Below are 18,053 nucleotides of genomic sequence, written 5' to 3'. Positions count from 1 at the left end.
AGAGAGAGAGAGAGAGAGAGAGAGAGAGAGAGAGAGAGAGAGAGAGAGAGAGAGAGAGACAGAGACAGAGACAGAGACAGAGACAGAGACAGAGACAGAGACAGAGACAGAGAGAGAGAGAGAGTTTGAGAGAGAGTTTGAGAGAGAGAGAGTTTGAGAGAGAGAGAGAAAGAGAGAGAAAGAGAGAAAGAGAAAGAGTTGACTGGAGCTCGAGAGTTTGAGATAGAGTCAGCGCGCCAGAGAGAGCTCAGGGCAGAAAGAAAGAGGAAGCTTTGCATCAGAGCACGCCCGCTGGAGCGCAAGACGAAGGCAAGATCCTCAGGAAGAGGAGACTTGGGTCGTTGGTCTCAAGTCAAATTTTCGGTACACACAAGAGCAAGAGGATTTGGCGTTTATACATGTGTCGGAGAAGCACTGGCGATACCACCGGATGGCAGTCATGTTGAGAGAAGAGAGAAATTAAAACGTCGCGGGTTTGTCAATTAGATGTGCGTTCAATCACGAATGGGCACGGCCGGGGTTTGGGATACTATCGCTCAGCGACATTGCGTGTAGGGGACTAGGCATGCTAGTGTTCAGCCTCAGGCTCAGTCGGAAGGGTCTCCACCTCGATGCGCTGACCCGTTTTGGTCTGGAGCTGCGTCAACAGACGCTGCAGAACAATGTCGGCAAAGTCTGGCAACACCTCCAGCTGGGCTTCGCCCGTACTCGAGTCCACCTCCGCCCGCTGTATCAGCCGACGCGAGGTGCAGTTGCCCACCAAGCCCACCAAGCCCACCCGGTGCTGCCCGCCACACGCCACCATCTGTTCCACGACATGCTCTGCCGTCAAGCGCGGCCCCTTTTCACCGTTGGCGCCCCAACCCGCCCCAACCCGCGGGACTTTGATCCGCAACAGCGCTGGGCGATACCAAGGATCATCTTCCAGGCGCGGCCGACACCAGCAGCAACAACACACGTAGCGTAGCAAGCAGTCGCACGCAGCCGTGTGGTCTGAAGTCACCCAGTTGCTACCGTACCGCGACATCCTGACGCCAATTGAGATGAGACACCAGCCAGCCTGCGCCCACCACTGCTCACCACACGTGCTCGTCTCCAATGCCTATGCCCAAGCGCAAGGTCTCCGACGCTATGATCAGTTCGGAGAGAGGTCGGCTGTCGATCGACTCCTCCGCCGAAAAAAAAGCAAAAAAGTGAAAAGGCTCCAAAAAACAAAAACAAAAAAACATTCAAGGTGAGAAAGCACTTTTGCTTTTATGTTTAAACTTATAACATTTACTCTCGCCAACGGTCATACCACATGGAATACACCGGCTCTCGTCCGATCGCCGCAGTTAAGCCATGTTGGGCCATGCTAGTACTATCGTGGGTGACCAGATGGGAATACATGGTGCTGTTGGCCTTGTCTTAATTTTTTTTTTTACCGCTCCGTCTATTTTTTGTTGCTCTAACTACATGCATGCAATATAAGACTTTCTCTTCTTTGGCTTTGACCAGGCAGGGCCCATCCCTACCTACTGCTGCTGCTTTTGCACCGAGGAGGCGCGCGTGTCATTTGCTTTGACCAGGCAGGGTCCATCCCTTCCTACTACTGCTGCTTTTGTACCGAGGAGGCGCGCGTGTCAATCAGGCTGTAAGCTTAAGAATTTCAATTGCTTTCATGTATTCAAGGCTCAAGTTGTGACTTCTTCCAAAGTCGGCTCGGCCTGCTTGGGGAGGCTCCATGTTGGGGTAGGAAGTAAACTGCTTATCGTGCCACGTAGCCACCGTCCACAGCGATCACGTGGCCAACGACAAAGCTGGCCGCATCACTGCCAAGCCACAGGACGGCCGCGGCCACCTCCTGGGCAGTACCCAAGCGCTTGATGGGCACATCCCGCATCATGTCTTCGATGACGCCCTTCTCGGCCTGCTTCATGCCTGCCACCATGGGCGTGTCAATGATGCCGGGAGCCACAGCGTTCACGCGGATACCCTGCGCAGCATACTCAAGCCCGGCTGTCTTGGTCAGTCCATGGATGCCGTGCTTGGCTGCATGGTAGGCGGCGCGGCCTGGAACGCCCACAAAGCCACCCAGAGACGAGTTGTTGACGATGGAACCAGAGCCCTGCTTGCGCATCTGGGCCAGCTCGTACTTCATGCATGTAAAAACGCCCCGCAGGTTTACCGAGAGCATGCGGTCAAAGTCCTCGAGCTTGACCTCGGCCAGCTCCAGGGCATCAGCTTGGATGCCTGCGTTGTTGAAGGCCACGTCCAGGCTGCCAAACTCTGACACCGCGCGCTGCACGGCCTGTTCCACGTCCGCCTCCTTTGAAACGTCGCAGACCACGGCCAAGGCACGGTGGCCAGCATCCGTCAGCTTTTTCGCCTCGTTCCTCAACGCCTCCTCGTTGCGATCGACCAACACCACGTTGGCACCTGCCTGGGCAAAGCCCTCGGCGGCAGCCAAGCCCATGCCTGATGCTGCGCCGGTCACAAAGGCCGTGCGGCCACTGTAGTCGTACTTCAACGCCATCCTGTCGTTTAAATGCTCTTCAGCTATGCTCAAGTCACACAAGCTAGCAATTTAAAGAAAAAATGCGCCCACAGTTCGAGTCTAGCCCGCCTGCTCACACCAGGCCGCTGCCAACCTAGAACCAGCTGCCTCACACAAGCCTTCTTACGCTGGAGCCTTTTGTCATCATGATGACATTGATCAAGGCACTTTCGACGTTTTTGGGACACTTCTGTCAGGGCCTGGGATGTTGTTGTAAACTGCTGTTGGAGGTTGAGTGACAGAAGCAGAAGCAGGTGTGCTGCGATCTCAAGGCCGTAGCATCAATGGCGCTGCTGCGTTCCGGTTGACACTGAGCAATAAAATTCACTCCTTTGTATCACAAAGACACGTTGAGCACCAAGCACGCTCTCCATTATTTTCATCTTGACTCTGCTCCATTGTTGTTGTTTCATATTATGACTGCTTGCATCGTGCCTGCTTGTAAGCGTGCGATCACAAGCAGGCACGACCCAGTCCGAACCAAAACCCAACCTTTCTACAGCTTGTGAAGCAAATGCTCCAGTTGTTGTCGTGTCATTCAACACTACCGTGATCATCGCTTTTTCAGATGAAAACTTATTGCTGTACTTTGGGGATTCATTGTGGCCACCAGGGTACTTTAAGCCTGCTTGTGTCGTGCAGTCGCGTTGCTCGCTCGATCCATGTCAAACAGGTTTATTTTCCATTTTTTTTTTTTGTAGAAAGGGGGTTGTTTGAATTGCCTGGCAGTGCACGTAGTCTGCTTCTGCCGAAGATCTGGCTTGGGCCTTTGACTCCACCAAGCTATTTTGCTGGTGGGGTACTGACTGACATAGAGTCTTTCCAGGTCTGCTGCACTGATCTTTTTGTTATGATCCCCCACGGCAGACGACAACGTGTCGATCAAGCGCTGCGCGCTATCTCGCGGCTGGCAGGCATCGGTTAGTACATTGATTTGCCTTTGCAGGTCCTGAAGGGAAACCAAGACTTGCTGTCTGGCAGCCGGTACGGTTTGGCTTGTTCTTGTCCAATGGTCGGCCAGTCCGCCATCAACCAGTCCAACGTCCCGCTGCTGGGCAGCCATGGTTTCAGAAGCTCATTTGATCGGTGATATTTGACGCAGAAGATTTTTTGTTACGAACACGCCACGATGAGTTCCGAAGGGGAGGAGCTGTATTATGCGTGTGGTGCAAGCGCACAGAGAGCGCTTCAACTTTTGGAAACTTTGCATCACATTCAATCCGCGGCTGCTTACACCAGACATGTACGTTTGCGATTGAAAAAAAAAAAAAAAAATGCTGTTTTGTTGCCTTGCACGACACCCCAATGGCGTGTTTGGATATGAAGGAGGTTGGTCTCAGATGGTGCCGCAGACACATTCATTCTTTTTTTTCTTCAACATGCGAGCAGAATGGCAACACACCCCTGCACATGGCCTGTGTCATGGGTTTTATGGAGGTAGTGAAGATCTTACTGAAGCACGACGCTGATCCCAACGCCAAAGGCTACGTCAGTGTGACCTTTTTTCTCAGCGCTTTGATGTCGTCACAAACACGTTTTCGTGTATGATTTTGTATGGCTCATCTTGATGCTCTGAATATATTGCTTTATGAACATCTGGTGGGGCCGGCAAACAATCAACAGGAAGGCAGTACCCCTCTTCACAATGCTTGCCGTAGCGGCCACATGGAGCTGGTTAACATCCTGTTGCTACACAAAGCTGACACTGACATCAAAGACCACGTGAGAACCACAACCTGTCCCTACGTTTCTACTCCTCACCTCAACTTTGGTGCATTCGAGCACTTCCTCCAGCTGCAACATGATTCAATTGCACTTTGCTGCTCGTGTCCCGCATGGGACTGCCGCTGTGGGCCCATAGAGCGGCCAGACGCCTCTTGACTTGGCGCATGAAAGCAAGTATGTCGACGGCTTGAAGTCCGTATTCGCCGCCCACGGGGTCCGCTTTGCAGGGCCTCCCAATCCTGTTCCTCAGCCAGGGTCAGAAGCGTCACCCGTGTGGCTACCGCCCTTGCCTAGCCCCGTACCCACCTTGCAGGTGAGCCAACCCAACCTCCTGCTTTTCTTGCGTGGGTTCCGCTGTTATCCATCCCTTCGTCGGACCTAGTCACGATCAACGACACCACGTGTCTCGAATAGACTGTGGCCTCTGCTCTAGTGGCAGTAGAAACTTGCCTCAAGCCTTTTCTACCCCAAGCGACGACCAGTCATCCTCTCCCACACCTTGATGCCTTTGTCGTTGGTGCGATGAAACATGATCCCCAGCTCAGAACGGCGGTTGCAAACATTCAAACCATCATCGACGGAGCGCCACTCGACTTGACAGATGTGGACTGGACCACCTTCAAGAAGATTATCACCCAGGCCACTTGCGCGCTCGATCAGGCACTGCAAGCGCCCAAAGCGTTGAACAGCCGCTTGAGCCAGCTGGGTTTGACCGTCGACAATCTAGAATCGGTAATCAAAGATCTACATGGTTGTGCAAACCAGTTTGATCTGAAGCCGGCACTTCTCGAGCTCCAAACCGTACTGGCAACATGTCCCGCTCCGTCTGCGCAGCCTGCCACGGTGCCTGAGGCGCCACCGACGGACCTTGCAGCGGCCCTGGACATGGTTGCCACACTGCATGGCGCTAGCTGGGATCGTCAAAAACTGCTAACCAACATTGATAGCAACCTCAAGCGCTTAGTGTGGGCGCACGTCCGGCACAGGATGCCTTTTCCTTTGGCTGCGTTCTCTACAACACCTACATGTTTTCGCAGACAGTACCTCCTGCTCAGTTGGCAACGGATCAGGTGGTGGAAAGGTGTAGCTGGAACCCACGGGAGCAAGGGCGTGCATGCGACTTTCCACATCTTGCTGCTGAGGTTGGTATCAGCTGCCCCTGAAAAGCATATCATGATTAGGTTTGCATGATATCTCATATTCGCTTGTAGATGTGTAAGCAAACGAATGACCTCTACAAGGAAACGCGTGCTCTGCTTTCGTCTGAACCAAAGCAACGGCCAAGCCTTTTGAGCGCTACCGTGCAAGTCAAGTTGCCTATCCAAGTCGGAAAGGCCTGGTCAGCCATTGAAATTCTGCGTGATGCACCCGAGCTAATCCCTGAGGTACGACTGTTTATTCTCACAGAACACGACGAATTGAGCGTTGCGCGATACAGCCGATTGGCTTGATTGATGGACTCGCATCCCTGGCATGGTAGTACGGCTAGGTGACCGAACTTCTAACGCGACTGAACGACGATGAAAATGGGTTGGCAAGCATCAGCGTCCAGCGCGTCCAGAACCCCGTATTGTGGGAGCGCTACAATGCCAAGCGACGTGAGATGTTGGGAAGCATCATCTCACATCAAAAACACTACGATCAACTCAAAACGGCCACAATGGAAGCGCTGTCAGGCCAGCCTATTCTGCTCCGCGACAAACCCTGTCAAGAGCGCCTGCTTTTTCACGGCTTTAAATTTGACCTTCCAAGGCGTGACAAGATTGTACGCCTGGGCCTTGACTGCCGCTTTGCCGGCGAGAGCTCTTGCCATCGATATGGTTATGGCATTTATCAAGCCGATCATCCCGTCAAAGTAAGCAAGAATATTGATACCCTTGTACGCATCGATGCCAGCCCTCCTCCCGGCACTCATCCTGGAATGACGGACAGGCGCACCTTTACACAAGCCCCGGAGACAAAAAGGTGCACATGTTGATCATCACGCGAACTCTGCTGGGTCGTGCCCACGTCACCCAGAGCTTCTCCTCTACAAGCCTAGCTCCGCCGCTTCTCGCGCCAAACGACTGCAACAATGAAAGGCAGGTGGAAAGACGTTATTTGCGGCTTGATGCCGACCCTCTCTGCCTCATCATGCTTTCTATCTCGTTAGGTATGACTCGGTCATTGTTAATGGACCTCGAGCATTTCGTGAAGTTATCATTTTTGAAAATGCTCAGATCTATCCAGAGCTGGTCATCTACTATACGGTCTAGTCGTGCTTGTGCTTTGATCATTCTGTCAATCGAGCCGTTGGTGAGTCACATCTCAAATGGGAAAACGCAATCAAAGTGCAGCAGCTATAAAAGAAGCCACTAGTCGTGATGGAGTTTGAAGGGTTTGGAAAGATGCATGTCCGGGCAGAACGACAGGACAAGGGTGCTGGAGCTCCACACCGACCTCCTATGTATCAGCGTTTGCTCGTACCTGGAGCCTCTCGCCCCGGACCTGACGTTGGCCTCTACGCAGTCATGCCCGACGACGGCACAGCCTTTACCATCCAAGAGGCGGTCATCCCCAATTTCGCAGCATGCCCCCACGGTGTTGCATGAGGGACTCAGCAGCAGGACGGAATGCTTTTAGGAGCAAGCGGTGCGGATGTTGCACCCGAATAGTTGTGCCTCTTCAATGCGACGTGTCCTTGCCATTAAAGGACTCTTTTTTTCCCCCAAGGGTTTTGCCGATGTTGAGCTGCGAGAGTAGCCAGCGACGAGCTTTGTTGGTTGCTTGCGCTCATGCTCACGCGCTTGCAGTGTTCACACGCTCATGACATGTGAAACCGTCATTCAGCTGTTCAAAGCTTTTTCGTTGGTGTTGTGATTGTTGTTGCTGCTGCTGTTGCTGCTGCTGCTGTTGTTGTTGTTGTTCTTTTCGTACTGCTTGTATGATTTGACTGTCATTTTCTTTTGACTCCTTCTCCAATTTGCGTCGTGGTGCTCCTGCGCTGGCTGCTCCTGTGTGAATTCAAACCTGATTGCGTATGCTTGTTTGCTTGAGGATCAACGCGGTGAACAACTGGTTCTTGGCGCTTGTGGCGACGCTAGAGCGTGTGTGGTCGAGGTAAGTCGCGTCGGACGCTGCCTTTTCTTTTTTCTTGTTTTGGTTTGTGATAGCATTGTCCCTTTCCCCCGCCTCACATGACGCTGGTCAACGCCGTGCGCTGTGCAAATGAAGAAGGGCATATCGACAACACCGGTGGATCAAGGTGAGCAGCTTGCGCTTCAATTCAGCTGATCAGGAAGGGAGTGAGCAAGGCTCTGCTGTTGGTTGGCCAGCTGCCGTTTTGGAGATTTTTTTTTTTTTTTTTTTTTGCGCTTGTCCAATGTCAGACTCTTTTTTTTTTGTGCAACAATACATTGTTGTAGCTGACATTGTGATGAGTGCTCAGAGTGCTATAGGGAGTTTGATGGCGACCCGTGACCATGAGTTTGGACGATGGATATCAGCTGCACAGGGCGTGTGATTCATCGGATCCACAAGCGGCGCTGCGGTTGTTGGAAAGCTGGGATCAACAGCGCATTCAAGCCGCTGCCGTCTACAAAGATGAAGAGGTGCGTGCCATGTTGGTTGAGGTGTCTGTGTCACTGATTCTGGGAACGTGCAATTCAGATCACGATGTTGATTTGACGAAGAGCTGCATGTGTGCTACTGTGTGTGCGTGTGATGGTGCCCACAGCTTGGCTATACGCCACTGCACTACGCCTGCGACAATGGCCATCTGGGAGCGATCGTGGTGGTGTTGGAACACGGCGCTGATGTTCAAGCCAGGAATATTGTCAGTATCATCCCCCGACTGCTTTCTTTTGTATGATGTAGAACGCTTTTGTCGTTGGTCTGCATGCGCCTGCTTGTGAAGCAGGTGGTCATCTCAACATGATGGGGCACGTTGATGCTGTGAACACGTAGGGTGGCTTTGCGCCACTGCACTATGCCAGCGGCAGAGGTCGTGTGGACGTCGTGAACGTGTTGTTGGAGCATGGCGCTGATGCCGACGTCAAAAACATTGTCAGTCCCTTTCGCCTCTTGTTACTCTCCTTTCGAGCCCAACGCTTCCCTCTTCTCGACGTCTAGCTGGTTTATGGATGGAAGATGGAACTCACGATGGTAATAACCTGGCCATGTTGCAAACACGTCTGGTGGTGGTGATGGCTGTTTGAATCGACCTTCAGGGTGGCACGACACCACTGTACTATGCCTGTACCACAGGCCATGTGGGGGTGGTGGAAACGCTACTGAAGCATGGCGCTGAACCCGAACCCAAGAACGAGGTCAGTACTCCCATTTTCCCTGCCACGTCTTTAATCTTGGCTGGCCGCTTCTTTCTCCCTGTTGCTCTGCACGCGGTGCTGGCTCGCCAGCTGGTTTTGAGATTTATTTCATCATCTGTCACGCATGCGACTCGACGTCCGTGGGTGTACCGTGGTGAATCAATTCACAGAATGATGTCACGCCATTACATGGTGCCTGTTCGCTTGGACACGTGGAGGTGGTGAAAACGCTATTGAAACATGGTGTTGATGCTAACGCCCAAGACAAGGTCAGCGCCACCGTTTTTTTCCCTTGCTTCTCTTTGTTGATCCTCCTGCTTCCCTCTTGTTCTGGGTCTGGATCGAGGACCACTATTGTTTCCCTGCTTTTTCTCAATGTGATCTTGTGGGTCACGCCGATGCTGCCGCCGCACATGTGTCGGCTGTCTTGGTTGTGTTGTGGTGGTGTGTCGGCGTACAGTGTGGCATGACGCCATTGAACAATGCCTCCTCCAGCGGCCACGTGGAGGTGGCTAGTGTCTTACTGCAGAGCGGCGGTGATGCCGAAGCCAAGGATGAGGTCAGCATCCTTCGTTGCCACGCTGCTCTTGTCAATGCCGGCAGTTAACGTCTGAATGTTGTCTGTGTGTCATGTGTATACACCACCTGGTGTGATCGTTATGATTCTTTTCGGGGGGTGTATGCTGATGCTGGAACCACGTGCGTGGTGGTTATGCCGGTGCTTCAATCCACAGCACGGCAGTACGCCTTTGTACGGTGCCTGTTGCAATGGTCATATGGGGGCGGTGGAGGTGTTACTAACGCACGGCGTGGATGCCAATGCCAATGATGAGGACGGTCATACACCATTGTACGGTGCCTGTCGCAATGGCCATGCTGGCGTGGTGGAGATGTTGCTGAAGCACGGCGTTGACGTCGGAGACAGGGGCGGCAATATGTCATTGTATGCTGCCTGCTGCAATGGTCATGTGGCGGTGGTGGACATGTTGCTGGAACACGGTGTTGATGCCAATGCCAAAACTGAGGACGACCGTACACCAATGTACGGCGCCTGCTGCAATGGCCGTGCGAGAGTGGTAGAGGCGTTACTGCAGCACGGCGGTGTTGATGCCAGTGCCAAGGATGAGGTCAGCCCCATCCTCCTTGCCGCACTGCTTTTGTTTGACGTTGATAGCTTTCGTCTTTCTTCTTTTACCGTGCATAAGAAGTGCATGTGCCATCATCTGATTTGGGCCTTATATCCTCATGCCTTGGGCATGCTACATTTAACGATGGCGATCAACTTTAGGCTGGTGATACGCCACTGCATTATGCCTGTACCAAGGGTCATGTGGAGGTCGGCGAGGTGCTGCTGACGCGTGGCGTTGACATCCAGGTTAAAAATTGGGTTAGTCACAACTGTCGCCTTCTACCCTACGTTTGGAACTCGATAGATTTCGTCTTTCTGCTGGTCTGCATGTCGTGCGTATTTATTGGCAGGATTAAGTGCAGCTCATCATGATGTCGGCATCCCTGCAACTACATTTGTGATGGTGATGATAATGATGAACCAACCCACAGGGCGGCAAAACGCCACTGCACCGCGCCTCCTACCATGGCCAGGCAGAAATTGTGCGGATGCTGCTGTTGCGCGGCGCTGATGCTCGAGCTACAGACGAGGTCGGTCCCTTTTTTTTCTTCTTTTTTTTTTCTCGTCGTCATGTCGATGTCTTCCCTCGCTCCCGTGTGTCAAGAAGCAGGCATGCATCATACTTGCATTCATCTTGACATAATGCCGTATGATATGACATCGCTACCACCCCGTATGGTGATGGTGGACGAACTGACAGCGTCGCAATACACCGCTGCACGACGCTTACATGAGAGGTCATGGGAAGGTTGTGGATATGCTGTTGCATGGCGCTGGGGCTCAAGATGAGAACACTGTCAGTCCCACTCGCTGTGCTCTTGTTGCTATTTGTTTGATGTCGATAATCGTCTCCCCTTTGGACTTGATTGCGATGGCGTTGGCGCATCAGGGTCTCATCATGTGCGTGTTTGGCGGCCGTTGTGATTTGGCCTTAAGGATGGCAATACCCCATTGCACCAGGCCTCTTTCAAAAGCCGCATCAAGGTGGTCAAGATGTTATTGGAGCACGGCGCCGATCCTGAAGCCAAGAATGGGGTCTGTGCCGTTTTCCTCCTGTCCGCGATCACGACTGCTTCCTTTGTTCTCCCTCTCGGGCTGCAGGGCTGCATACGGTGCCTATCCACCAGCTGGTATGATATGCATCTCTCACTGTGCTGTGGGCATCTATAACTCCACGTTTGTATTTGTACTGGTGCGGTGGCACATCCACCCCATAGAATGGTGACACACCATTACATGATGCCTGCCTTTATGCAGATGTTGGGGCGGTTGAAGTAATGCTAGACCACGGCGCGGATTCAAACGCTCTGGATAAGGTGAATGCTCAGCCTGTTTTGCTTGAGGCTTTCCTCTCTCCTATGGCGACCGCATTCCTGTTGTTCCCGTTTGATCTGTACGCACACGGCACTCCCATTATTACCACAATGCTTTTTGTCTCATGTTGGTATTTTGTTCACAATCACGTCGGTTATGATGGTGTTGTTCTTGGTGTCCGAACCGGATTGTGACCCGATAGCTTTTCAGAACACCCCTGCATCAGGCCTCCATTCACGGCCATGTAGAGGTGGCAGAGGTTTTGTTGAAGCGCGGCGCTAACACCAAAGAAAAGGATTCGGTTAGTAGCAACTTTTATCGACGCCCTGCTCTTATTTATGATCCCAGTCGTATCACAAGCCAGCCAAGAAGAGAGACGAAGGCCTTCAGCATCACTATCGTTCGTCTTATCACGCCAATGATGACACTGCACTTTGGCCGTTTCTGATGACGACAGTATGGCAGGACGCCATTCCACGTTGCCTGTTATCACGATCACCCGAGGGTGGTGGAGATGCTGTTGAAGCACGGTTTCAACGCTAGTCACGAGGCAAGTTCTTGACTTTTTTCTGCCACTCATCCTATTGTCGAAGCTTTACATTTTTTCCTCCATGAGGCATTTGCACTTCATTTTTTTATCACGCTTATCCCAACATTCTTTGGTCATGGTAACGCTCCAATCATGTGTGGGAACGTGGCGGTGCTGAATTACGCCACAGCTCCGTGATTCACTTCTGTGGAACGCCTGCTATACTGGGCGGGCGGGTGTGGTGGAGGCGATGTTCAAGCATGGCTTTAGTCGAAAAGTGAAGGATGCCGTGAGTACTGTCCTCTCCTCTACTGCTCGTTTTTTATTTTGCTTCCTTGAGGTCTACATGTGAAACTGGACATTTCCTGTTGAAAAAAGCTGCTGTGACCTCACCATAATGGTAAACCTATCGTAGTCTGGCAATACGCTGCTGCACCTCGCCTGCAGACATGGGGAAGTGACAATGATTAAGCTACTTCTCAAGCATGGCGCTAGCCATAAAGCCAGGAACCAAGTCAGTCCAACCCTGTTTATCCGGTTCCTCTGCTTTTTTCTTTTCTTTTCCGCTTGCTTCTTTTGGTCTGTATTCTGCTCTGCACGTGTCTTTGCGTGTGGATCAACTGATGTACAAATAGATCTCACGACTGTGGGTCATGGGAATGGCGCAACCGCGTGTGACGGTCATGCCGGTGCTGCATCAACCTACAGTCTGGCGAAACACCGCTTCACATTACCTCCCAGCTTGGATATGCTGAGGCGGCACGCATGCTATTGCAACATGGTGCTAATTCTGAAGCCACGTGCAAAGTCAGTACAACTCCTTCCTCCTTTTTTTGGTCTGATTGGCTTCTCTTCCTCTTCTTTTACCTTTGAGGTTTGCCAGAGAAGAAGTCGGACCGACTTAAATCTTTATCGTGTTCTTTTTATGATTTCAATGCGCATGGTTTGTGTGCAATCACACCTGTGATCGTGGTGGTGGTGTTGAATCAAACCACAGCAAGGCAGCACGCCACTTTACAATGCCAGCCAAAAGGGTTATAAAAGAATGGTCAAGGCGCTATTAGAACACCGTGCAAACGTCAACGCCAAGGGCAAGGTCAGAACACCGTTTGCAGCTGGTTTTTGTCAGTCGAAGTCCACCGCTTCCAATTTCCTCCCGTTCCACGTGTGATACGTGAATACCAACTTTTTTGGACATCTCACCGCGGCACACGGAATGCTGCAATTACGCTTGCGGCGGCCATGACGGTAATGGTGACTCAAATCAACCCCCAGTTTGGCACAACACCACTGCATTGGGCCTCCTTTTTCGGCCACAAGGAAGTGGTACAGATTCTATTGGAAAGTAAAGCTGATACTGAAGCCAAGAACGAGGTTCGTTCCTACCTCTTTCTCCCTGCTCTCTCTGTCTCTCTTTTTAAATGATGTGGATGGCTCTTTTATTTCACACCAGTTTGCATGAGGTACTTGTGCATAAACTGTTCTGGAATTCGTCTCATCATGGTATTGCTGGGCATGCTGATGCAACTACGTGTGTGGTGGTGGCGACGGTGGTTCAAACACAGGGCAACAGTACACCGCTGTTCTTTGCCTGCTGTGGAGGCCATGTGGAGGTGGTGGAGATGTTGTTGAAACACGGCGCTGATATTGAAGCGAAATGTGTCGTCAGTATCCTCTGCTCTTCCTTCCATGGTGTTCAACGTTTTAAACATCACTAGTATATTGTCTTTTCCTAGCTCCTGCTGCTGTGCACTTGCCATTTGAATACGCCTCTTTGTTTCGCCACACGAATGTGCTTCATGTTGTTAATGCAAGCACTGCCTTGGTTTGACTGCCCCGCTCAAGAGGCGTCGTTGCTTTGCCTTGCGTGTTGGCTTGACAGAACGACTCAACAGCTCTTCACGTGGCTTGTCATTATACCAATGAGAACATCGTAGCCGCGCTTCTAAAACACGGCGCGGATGTTGATGTGCTGAGTTCGGTTAGATCTGAGACAACTGACTCTGTTTTTTTTGTGTGTGTTTGCACCAAGCTTGTCGCATCTTGTTCGTTGGCTATGTGCCTTGCTAGTATATGTGCAAAAGAGGTCTTTGTTTGATCTTTTACGCATGAATGTGGTGGCTGATGCACCCACTGATGCTGCATGCTGCAGGACGGAAAGACTCCACTTGACAGAATTCTCAAGAAACGCCGAGTCGATCTGGATGTAAGAAGCACGCTAACAAGTCGCGCCGTAGTGCCGCAGCGGTGTGACTCAAAGCGTCTGTGTGCATCACATCAGCTGATCCGCAGGATGCTTCGTGCCAGCCGTTTGCCAAGGGCGTATCAGAGCTCAGTATCAAAATGTAAGATGACTTGGACTCGGCTGTGCTCCGTTTGCACGCTTTGACTTTGCATTTCTAACATCCAATGTTAGTTCAAAGTTTGATAATAGCTGAGCAACGAAGGCACTGCAGGGCTTCAAGTGCGGTTCTCTTCGGTGTCGGCTGGCGCGTGGAGCCTACACTATTTGAAATGAACGCGCTTGATGACCTGAAGTCTATCCTCGGTAACTTGCAAGCCGAGAATCAAGCGGTACTTTCACGCCCCTTGTGACGGACACTATGGGGCACTAACAGATTGGACTAGCATAGACGTATGTCCAGTGGCTGCTGGATCACAATGGAAGATAAGATTGTGATCAATCATTGCAGCATAAGGCGCTCGACAAGGAAGCCTGTCGAACATTGTGATTGTTCCTGCCTTTGAGATATAAGTTTGGTCCTGGTAGACCATTTCCTCTGTTTGCTTTGTGAATTAACCACAGACAGATCATATCCTAAAACTCCGCGAGAATCGAATGACAATCAATTGTGAAAGTGTGCAAAGCGTCATGGGTAGTTCCTCCAGTCGAACGTTGTAATTGCTCCTGCCACCGAGATGGCTTGGCATTTGTTCTCAACCACAACTATCACAGCAAGCAGAGACTGCATGTTTGTATGTCGTGCCAAGCTTGGGCTGAGGGGTCGCTTCACTGAGGCACTTGCGTCTGAAGGACCGCAGATTCTATAGTCACCAAAGCAGCGCCAGAGACACGTATACACCACTCTGTGTTGGATACAATGAGCCTCAGCCGTTACCAAATGGTTGGACATGCCGCTTGAGCATTTTTGATTTACTGGACTACGACAGTCTTTATCCCCTGACTAACATACACACCTTGACGTACTGAGTTGCCCCCCGTTTTTTTTTTTTTTTTTGCGTTTTTTTTTTGCGGGCGGGGGGGGAGGGAGGGGCATGCGTTGCCCGCGCGAGCTTCGTGCCCTTGGCAATGTCTTGGCAGACAGACTTGTTTGCTTGTAGTGACACCTCCGACTGGCACGGATTGCACTTTCCCTGAGCGTCTCTACAGCCATCTCAATGGTGCACCTGTTCTGTTCTGGTCACTGTGGATGCTTGCCAACCGCAGCTGGTTCAATCCACGATAAGACAATACCGTATCAACAACCAGCACGTTGCTGGCCACATCCACACCCCGGCGCTTTGCTGGCCCCCCGACCGCTCCATTGTCCATGGCCTCCTCTAAAAAAGCGGACCTTGTTTTGATTGCTGGTCTGGTGACAGGTATCCTGCTGCTCGGGATGCTACTGGCCGTCATGCTCATTGCCCATCAACGACCGCGCGCTGAGCTTCGGACCAACCCCTCTTTTACCCCAGACGTACCCGATGAATACCAAGGCCAAAACCCACTGTACGACCAGCAGCACGGGCCTGACCCAAATCCCAACGTCCTGCACAACGGCTATGGTGTGGCCAGAGATGTCGGACCTACATGCTCAAAGCCTCGCCCTTCAGGCTACAGCCAAGTCACGCTCATCCTGCCCGGACCTGACATTGGCAACTATGAAGCCATGCCCTGCGGCGGTCCCGCCTCTGCAACTCACGACACGCTCGGCCCAGATTCCACCGCGAGCCTTCACGTTGTCGTGCACGGCGACATGGGTCGGTAGGAAGCCAAGTCTCCGCTGGCGCAAGAGGTACGCCCTGTATGTACATGCCTTCTTGCTACAACGACGGCCGGGCGGCTCCCTTGCCATGACCGTAGCACATGCCGGGCGCCCTCGCCACCATCTGCTTTGATGGAGCCCGGACGATCAGGGCTGGTTCGTCAACGACACTCTAGTCGCGCCCTGCGTCAGACTCGGCCAACTCATGGCTCGCCTTCAACAAGCCGCCGCCACGGGCGGCTTGGCGTAAAATCCCGGTCCCTTGCTAGAGCGAGATACAACCGTCAAGCGTGGTTTAGTTTTCTCTTTGTGCGTTTGTTCGGGAAGCGGCGTGCGCTTGTGTTCGAATTTATCAGCAGTATGTCTCGGTGCTTTGGGGTCTGATAGGCAAGGGCTGCCAGTCCCATATCAAAAACACACAAAGCTGGCTCCTGGATGAGCAGCTGGATGTCCACACCCCCTTTTTTCCAGCTTCCCCTGTGGCAGAGAAAACTCGGGGCTTGATCGCTGCGTGCCGAGCTGCGGGTCGCCGCGAAAAAAATAGGCGGGTTGTGGTGTGAGTTTGTTCTTTACTACATGTAACTGTAAGTTGGGGGTTTTTTTTCTGGTCGGCTTCGCTTTGCACAAAGTGTGGTCACGTAAGGTCTTGTGACATTGACGGCAATGAGCTGATTGTGACCTACACAGCGAGCCTTTGAGACAATGCTCGCAAAGAAATCGCCATCCGAACAAGCTTAACGGGCGCTTTGGAATTAACTTTTTCTCGAAAGTAAAGAATTAAAAAAGAAGAAGACGTGTGTTTGTTCGCATTTTCGTTCCCTCTTTGGCTTTTTGCCCTTTGCCTTTGACTTCTTCTTTTTCTTCTTCTTCTTCTTTGGCAGCGGTCTCGGTCTCGATATCGGCATCGGCGGGCTGCTTGACGTGTCTTGCTTTGTGTGTGCGTGGTGACTGATCGTTTGTGCTTGGTTTGGGACTTACCTGATCAGGGTCTTGCGGCGACGCCAGAACGTTTTGATTGAAAGCACTGCTGCCTGATTTTTTTGCGTTCTGTGAGGCCACTGATCTCACCTCGCAGTCGACAACGTGCGCTTGGGCAACCAAGTACACCTGTCCTCGCAACTGTCATCGAGAACTGTTAACCAAAGGTGAGTCGTTTGGTGCACCAGGCAGAGAAGAGCAAAGGGCCCGCTGACCGGCTGCCGTTTTGGAAACGGCGCGCGCCTGTCAAATTCTAGGTTGTCAGACGAGTTGTACTTGGAGGGGGCTCATAAAATTGGTGGTGGCTAGAGAAGCAAGCAAAGCGGTTTGAAGCGGATGGTGAATAGAGAGAGATACCGTTACCATGAGTGATGATGGAAAGCAGCTGTACAGGGCGTGTGATTCATCAGATCCACAAGAGGCGTTGCAGCTGTCGACCAGTTGGGACCAACAACGTATTCAAGATGCTGCCCAATACAAAGATAAGGTACGTATGCTGTTTGTTATTATATTGTGTGCTATTGGATACACTTTAAATATGTCACTGGATGGGGTGACGTTATGGTATAACATATACTGCATGTTTGCATCCTCCCACAGCATGGCTATACACCACTGCACGAGGCCTGCCGTTACGGTCATGACAAGGTGCTGGAGATGCTGTTGAAGCACGGTGCTGATGCTGAAGCCAAGAACGATGTCAGTACAATACCTCCCTCTTCCCCCCTTTACCCCCCTATGATGCTGCACCTGTACCTCATGATGATGATGATGCTGATGCTGTACCTGTACGTCATGCTGATGCATCATCCCACAGTATGGCAATACACCACTGCACTATGCCTGCTTGAACGGTCAGGTCAAGGTGGTGGAGATGCTGTTGAAGCACGGTGCTGATGCTAAAGCCAAGACCGGCGTTAGTACCTCTACCTCCCTCTTCTCGCCTTCTTCCCCCTATGATGGTGCACCTGTACCATATAATGGTGATGATGGTGATGGTGATGCTGTACCTGTACGTCATGCTGATGCATCATCCCACAGTATGGCGGTACACCACTGCACAGGGCCTGCTATTACGGTCATGTCAAGGTGGTGGAGATTCTGTTGAAGCACGGTGTTTATGTTGAAGCCAAGGACAACGTCAGTACAGTGCCTCTTTCTTTCCCCCTTTACCCCCCTATGATACTACACCTGTACCACATGATGATGATGATGATGATGCTGCTGCTGTACCTGTACGTCATACTGATGCATCATCCCACAGGATAGCCAGACACCACTGCACTATGCCTGCACTTACGGTCATGACAAGGTGGTGGAGATGCTGTTGAAGCACGGTGTTTATGTTGAAGCCAAGAACAACGTCAGTACAGTTCCCAACCCTCTTCTCCCCTTTACCCCTCTGGCTGCTGCTCCTGCTCTCGCTGCTCGTCGCCTTTGCTCCGTCTCTCGCTCCTCTACACCCTGCCCACCGTTCGCATCCATTCTGCCTCCTGCTCCTTTTCTTCCTTCCCGCCATCCCTTTGTCGGTGCTCCCGCACCCCGCTGA

The 18,053-nt window shown here is 51.9% G+C and overlaps 4 protein-coding genes across 4 annotated transcripts in view; 2 read left to right on the top strand and 2 right to left on the bottom strand.

Annotated features, from left to right (window-relative positions):
• MONBRDRAFT_37493 (uncharacterized protein) overlaps window positions 1–1,027 on the bottom strand; it is a gene marked incomplete at both ends in the record, with an annotated part of 2,697 nt that extends 1,670 nt beyond the window's left edge. The window contains one exon of the mRNA XM_001746722.1: window positions 608–1,027. Within this exon, the coding sequence (XP_001746774.1) occupies window positions 608–1,027 (420 nt within the window). The remainder of the gene's footprint in view (window positions 1–607) is intronic.
• A 720-nt stretch (window positions 1,028–1,747) lies between these two features.
• Window positions 1,748–2,544, bottom strand: MONBRDRAFT_37492 (uncharacterized protein; the record flags this gene model as incomplete). The annotated part of the gene is made up of 1 exon (XM_001746721.1): window positions 1,748–2,544. Exon 1 carries the CDS (start codon window positions 2,513–2,515, stop codon window positions 1,748–1,750), a length of 768 nt encoding a protein of 255 aa, XP_001746773.1. The 5' UTR covers window positions 2,516–2,544.
• A 2,239-nt stretch (window positions 2,545–4,783) lies between these two features.
• On the top strand, window positions 4,784–6,516 carry MONBRDRAFT_9098 (uncharacterized protein; the record flags this gene model as incomplete). The annotated part of the gene is made up of 3 exons (XM_001746850.1): window positions 4,784–5,403; window positions 6,014–6,226; window positions 6,414–6,516. 3 exons carry the CDS (start codon window positions 4,784–4,786, stop codon window positions 6,514–6,516), a joined length of 936 nt encoding a protein of 311 aa, XP_001746902.1.
• Window positions 6,517–16,868: 10,352 nt separating this feature from the next.
• Window positions 16,869–18,053, top strand: part of MONBRDRAFT_26336 (uncharacterized protein) — a gene marked incomplete at both ends in the record, with an annotated part of 1,990 nt that continues 805 nt past the window's right edge. Inside the window, 5 exons of the mRNA XM_001746849.1 lie at window positions 16,869–16,991; window positions 17,105–17,320; window positions 17,364–17,516; window positions 17,546–17,644; window positions 17,769–17,867. Of these exons, the coding sequence (XP_001746901.1) occupies window positions 16,869–16,991; window positions 17,105–17,320; window positions 17,364–17,516; window positions 17,546–17,644; window positions 17,769–17,867 (690 nt within the window). The remainder of the gene's footprint in view (window positions 16,992–17,104; window positions 17,321–17,363; window positions 17,517–17,545; window positions 17,645–17,768; window positions 17,868–18,053) is intronic.

The sequence above is a fragment of the Monosiga brevicollis genome, genomic scaffold, assembly GCF_000002865.3.
Source record: "Monosiga brevicollis MX1 MONBRscaffold_14 genomic scaffold, whole genome shotgun sequence".
Lineage (NCBI taxonomy): Eukaryota > Choanoflagellata > Craspedida > Salpingoecidae > Monosiga > Monosiga brevicollis.
This window is presented reverse-complemented; position numbering and strand designations above follow the sequence as displayed.